This window comes from Carcharodon carcharias, chromosome 30 (assembly GCF_017639515.1).
Source record: "Carcharodon carcharias isolate sCarCar2 chromosome 30, sCarCar2.pri, whole genome shotgun sequence".
Classification (NCBI taxonomy): Eukaryota; Metazoa; Chordata; class Chondrichthyes; order Lamniformes; family Lamnidae; genus Carcharodon; species Carcharodon carcharias.
Window position 1 is genome coordinate 10,572,845 of NC_054496.1, and position 6,000 is coordinate 10,578,844.

The 6,000-nt window shown below is 57.3% G+C and overlaps 1 protein-coding gene across 2 annotated transcripts in view; it reads right to left on the reverse strand.

The window, feature by feature from the left end:
* Positions 1-6,000, reverse strand: part of LOC121271150 (collagen alpha-1(XI) chain-like) — a 318,218-nt gene that overhangs the window by 118,359 nt on the left and 193,859 nt on the right. For both annotated transcript variants that reach the window (XM_041176909.1, XM_041176910.1), the window contains 3 exons: positions 5,210-5,299; positions 3,135-3,188; positions 2,126-2,233 (listed from right to left, as the gene is read on the reverse strand). In XM_041176909.1, the coding sequence (XP_041032843.1) occupies positions 2,126-2,233; positions 3,135-3,188; positions 5,210-5,299 (252 nt within the window). The remainder of the gene's footprint in view (positions 1-2,125; positions 2,234-3,134; positions 3,189-5,209; positions 5,300-6,000) is intronic.

Here is a 6,000-nt window from a genome sequence, read left to right on the forward strand (position 1 = left end):
ACTCCACCCCACCCCACCCCCACCCCACCCCACTCCACCCCACCCCATCCCACCCCACCCCACTCCACCCCACCCCATCCCACCCCATCCCACCCCACCCCACTCCACCCCACCCCACCTCACCCCACTCCACCCCACCCCATCCCACCCCATCCCACCCCATCCCACTCCACCCCACCCCACCTCACCCCACCTCACCCCACCCCACCCCATCCCACCTCACCCCTCCCCACCTCACCCCACCCCACCCCATCCCACCCCATCCCACCCCACTCCACCCCACCCCATCCCACCCCCACCCCCACCTCACCCCATCCCACCCCACCCCCACCCCACCTCACCCCACCTCACCCCACCCCACCCCACCCCCACCCCACCTCACCCCACCCCATCCCACCCCACCTCACCCCACTCCACCCCATCCCACCCCATCCCACCCCACCTCACCCCACCCCACTCCACCTCACCCCACCCCACCCCCACCCCACCCCACCCCACTCTACCCCCACCCCACCCCACCCCACCCCACCCCCACCCCACCCCACCCCACTCCACCCCACTCCACCCCCACCCCACCCCACTCCACCCCACCCCACCCCACCTCACCCCACCTCACCCCACCCCACCCCATCCCACCTCACCCCTCCCCACCTCACCCCACTCCACCCCACCCCATCCCACCCCATCCCACCCCACTCCACCCCACCCCATCCCACCCCCACCCCCACCTCACCCCACCCCACTCCACCTCACCCCATCCCACCCCATCCCACCCCACTCCACCCCCACCCCATCCCACCCCACCTCACCCCACCCCACTCCACCCCCACCCCACCCCACCTCACCCCACCTCACCCCACCCCATCCCACCCCACCTCACCCCACCCCATCCCACCCCACCTCACCCCACCCCACTCCACCCCCACCCCACTCCACCCCATCCCACCCCATCCCACCCCACCTCACCCCATCCCACCCCATCCCACCCCACCCCACCCTGCTCCACCCCACCCCATCCCACCTCACCCCACTCCACCCCACCCCACCCCCCACCCCATCCCACCCCATCCCATCCCACCCCCACCTCACCCCACCCCATCCCACCCCACCTCACCCCACCCCCACCCCACACCATCCCACCCCACCTCACCCCCACCCCCACCGCACCCCATCCCACCCCCACCTCACCCCCACCCCCACCGCACCCCATCCCACCCCACCCCACCCCACTCCACCCCACCCCATCCCACCCCATCCCACCCCACCCCGCCCCACCTCACCCCATCCCACCCCACCTCACCCCACCCCACCCCACCCCACTCCACCCCCACCCCACCTCACCCCACCCCACCCCACTCCACCTCACCCCACCCCACCCCCACCCCACCCCACCCCACTCTACCCCCACCCCACCCCACCTCACCCCACCCCACCCCATCCCACCTCACCCCACCCCATCCCACCCCACCCCACCCCACCCCACTCCACCCCCACCCCACCTCACCCCACCCCATCCCACCCCACCCCACTCTACCCCCACCCCACCCCACCCCACCTCACCCCACCCCATCCCACCCCACCTCACCCCACCCCACTCCACCCCCACCCCACCCCACCCCATCCCACCTCACCCCACCCCCACCCCACACCATCCCACCCCCACCTCACCCCCACCCCCACCCCACACCATCCCACCCCCACCTCACCCCCACCCCACTCCACCCCCACCCCACCCCACCCCATCCCACCTCACCCCACCCCCACCCCACACCATCCCACCCCCACCTCACCCACCCCCACCCCACACCATCCCACCCCCACCTCACCCCCACCCCCACCGCACCCCATCCCACCTCACTCCACCCCACCCCCACCCCACCCTCACCCCATCCCACCCCACCCCCACCTCACCCCCACCCCCACCGCACCCCATCCTACCTCACCCCATCCCACCCCACCCCCACCCCACCCTCACCCCACCCCCACCCCACACCCCCCCACCCCGCCCTGCTCCACCCCACCCCACCATCCTCCACTCCATCTCCAAGTGCCCTGTGGACAAAAAGGAAGATGTGAAGCATTGGCCGTGATTGGTCTGATTCAAGAAGCTGACAGCAAGACTTACGGGGGCTCCTTTCTCTCCAATAGGGCCCGGGGGGCCTGGGTTCCCGGGTCGACCAGGCAGGCCAATGGCACCAGCCAGGCCATTCGGCCCGCGTTCTCCTGTAGACCCCTGCACAAAGACAGTGAGAGTTAAGTCATCCAGGGTTGCCAGAAGTTGTTGTGAATGGGGTCAGCTTACCACCCACCGCACCCCCCCCCCCACCCCACCCCACCCCCACCCAACACCCACCACCTACCCCCGACCCCCCCACCCCACCCCACCCCCTAAACATTTTAGGTCAACGGCCGAGATTTAAAACATAAATTTTTGTTGGTTATTGGGTTAATTTGCCCGTGAGGAGTTTTTGGCACAGGTTAACAAATGCATCAGCTTAAGAACATGAGAAGTAGAAGCAGGAAGGAGGCTATTCGATCCCATGATGCTGCTCTGACATTAAACAGGGTCATAGCTGAGCTGCCTCTCAATTCCACTCCGTCCCCTTGGCTCCATTCCCCTTTAAATACCTCTGACTCGCCAAAATCTATCAGGCTCAAGATTTGAAGTCGTTAGTTGAGCTAGCCTCTACTGCAGTCTGTGCCAGAAAGTTCCACACTTTATGTGAAGTGCTGTATAACTTTCCCTCCTGAATGCCTGGGCCCAATTTTAACCTTCTGTCCTAGACTCCCCACCACCACCACCCCCTCCACCCAACCCCCATCAGCATGTTTCTCTCTATCTGCCCCACCGATTCTTTTCAAAGTCCAAAAAACCTCGGCCCCTTTACCCTTCTCTGTCCCAGGAAATACTTGGCTAGTTTGTGTAATCTATCTTCACAATCTAAGCCTTGGAACCATGGTAATAGTCCTGGTGAATCTGCGCTGTGCTCCTTCCAAGGGCCAGTTTACCCTGAGCTCTGGTCACTGATGGAGGAAGTGTTGTCACGAGCTCCAGTCACCAGCGGATTGGTCTTACTCAGTCCCTAAGGCGGGGAGCACGGCGAGATACAGTATAGACGAGGAATCTCACTTACCGTCGGACCTTGTGGGCCCATCGGTCCTTCTGCCCCTTTCAATCCTGGGGTACCCTGCAGGACAGGAAGCACAAACCAGTAATGCTGCAGCTACAGAACAGATCAGCAAAAAGTACATTTTAAAACTACAAGGTAAGGGCGCTCAGCGACACAGGTGTTTGAAGGTGGCAGAACAGGTTGAGAAGGCTGCTTAGAAATATACCGGATCCTTGACTTTATCAATCATACAAAATGCGGGAGTCAGGAAGTAATAATTAAACCTTTACATCACAATGCTCAGGCCTGCCCTGGATTAGTGCTTCCAATGCTGGACATCACCTTACAGGAAGGACGTCAAAGCCTTAGGGTGCAGAGAGATTTACTAGCACGGTACCAGCGATAAGGGGCTTCGGTTGAATGGTGAGGCCAGCAAAGCTGGGATTGTCCTCCTTAGATCAGAGACGGTTACAGGGGATTTAACAGAGGCATGTAAATTCATGAAAGGGTTTGATACGTAAAAAATAAGGAGAAGCTATTTCCAGCAGAAGGGTTTAGCAACTTGGAGGGGACGAGACTTCAGGTAATTGACAAAAGAAACCGAGATGACAAAAGATTTTTTTTTTTATTATACACACACAGAGAGTTGTTGTGATCTGAAATGCCAGAGCAGAATCAACAATAATAATAATCATAGCAATAATAATAAATAATAATAATAGGAACTGGATAAATACATGAAGGGGAATAGTGTGAAGCCATGGGGAGCGGAGGTAATTGGATAGCTCTCTCAAACCTCCACAGGCATGATGGGCTGAACGGCCTCCTTCGGACACGTTGGATTCTACGGCCAGCAGCTACTTTTCAGCAAAGCAAAATAATCAGATTGGAAACGCTGACTGAAATTCCTCCTTGGCACTGCAGATTAATTGACCCAGTTCCAACCACTGAAAATGGCCGGTTACCTCATTCCTCAAGAGAAACCTTGCCCCAGGCTCCTGCTTCCTGTTCACAAATATACTCCGTCTTGTCACAGGCCTATTCACTCTTCCCCGTCAGCATTTGCCCTTGTAAATGGTCAGGGCAACACTTCTTGTTTAATATTGTTACCTAACTGTCACAATACAGTGGGTTTAAGGCCATCTCTGACGCCATTTTATATGCAGGCCCTTGTGTTTGTCAACAGGTCACAAGGTAAAGCCATAACCAATTGAACCAATATCACGCTGAGAACCCATAAGCTTACAACAGGAATTCAGTGGGGCGCCACTCGGACCCAGGATGACCATGCCCACATGGCCATAAAAAGATCGTTTTAACTCCGAAATCATCCTCAGTTTTCCCTCCACCGTAACTGACCCAAAGTCAATTGGAACTCGTAGACCATAACTCAGCCTTCTGGGCCGATGGCTCAGGCGCTTGCCAGCTTAACTTGGTAACCGGGTGGTCTTACATGCCAAGCATCCAGCTCATATGAACGTAAGAAATAGGAGCGAGAGTAGGCCATTCGGTCCCTCGAGCCTGCCTCCCCCCCCCCACCCTCCCCATTCAATAAGATCGTAGTTGACTTGATCTTGGCCTCAACTCCACATCCCTGCTTGTTCCCCGTAATCCGAGACTCCGCCTTAGTTCAAAAATCTGTCTAACTCAGCCTTGAATATACTCGATGACCCAGCCTCCACTGCTCTCTGGGGTAGAGAATTCCAAAGATTCACAACTGTCAGGGGAGAAATCCTTGCTCATCTCCATCTTAAATGAGCGACTCCTTAGTTTTAAACACGGCCCCCAGTTCTAGATTCCCCAACGAGGGGAAACATCTCGGCATCTGCCCTGCCAGAGCGCCCTCAGGAGCTTATATGTTTCAACAGGGTCACCACTCGTTCTTCTAAACTCCAGAGAGCGTAGTCTAACCTTCTCAACCTTGCCTTATAACACCGCTCCTTCATCCCCAGGAATCAGCCGAGTGAACCTTCTCTGAACTGCCTCCAACAACAGTAACACTCTGCAGCAAATCTCTTCCCCAGAATCAGAGTTGCGGCAAAACCGAGGGACCAATTTCTCTGTCCTTGCCGCTCTTTCGGCAATGGTCAGGGTCTTACCGTGGAACCTGGTAGTCCTCGAGTCCCTGCAAATCCCCGTAATCCAGCCGGACCTGATTTACCAGGAGAGCCAAAGGGACCGGGGTCTCCCTGGAAGGAAGGAAGGAAGGAAGGGTATTAAAATTCCCAGAGAACTCAGATTAACATTTCCAGAATTTCCTCCTGGGGTAAAATTCAATTTCCTTGGGTCACCTCAAACTTTCTTCGGGTGCATCAGAGAGGAGGTAAAGGCCTTTAGAGGTCTGTGTGATCCCTGGACTAGTTTCAATTGCTTGAGGGGGCCTCAGAGAAGGATTTTGCGGAACACTTCTTATCTGATTGTTCCCAGTAGCTGATGGCGCAAGGACCAGGAGGCACAGGTTTAAGGTTTTGGGCAAGAGATACAGGTGGTGATGTGAGGAAACAACTATTTTACACAGCGTGTGGTCATTCAGAACTCGCTGCACAAGAGGGTGGTGGAAGTGGAGGCGGTGAATAATCTCAAAATGAAACTGAGGGAAATAAACTGGCCGGGGTAATGGGGGATAGAGCAGTGGGGTGGATGGGACTGATTGGTTTGCTCTATATAGAGAGAGAGAGAGCCATCATGGACTTGATGGGCTGAATGGTCTCCTTCCATGCCGTATTGACTTCATTATTGGTCTTGCATATTTTTGCCAGGTGGTTAGAGGACCGGAATGGGGAGGGAGGAGGTGTTTCATATTGGAACCCTGGTCATCACGGTGTTGGCCAGGTTTAACGGAGCAGTATATCCCTAGTCGACACTAGTGTAGTCCTGCTGTCGTCTCCCT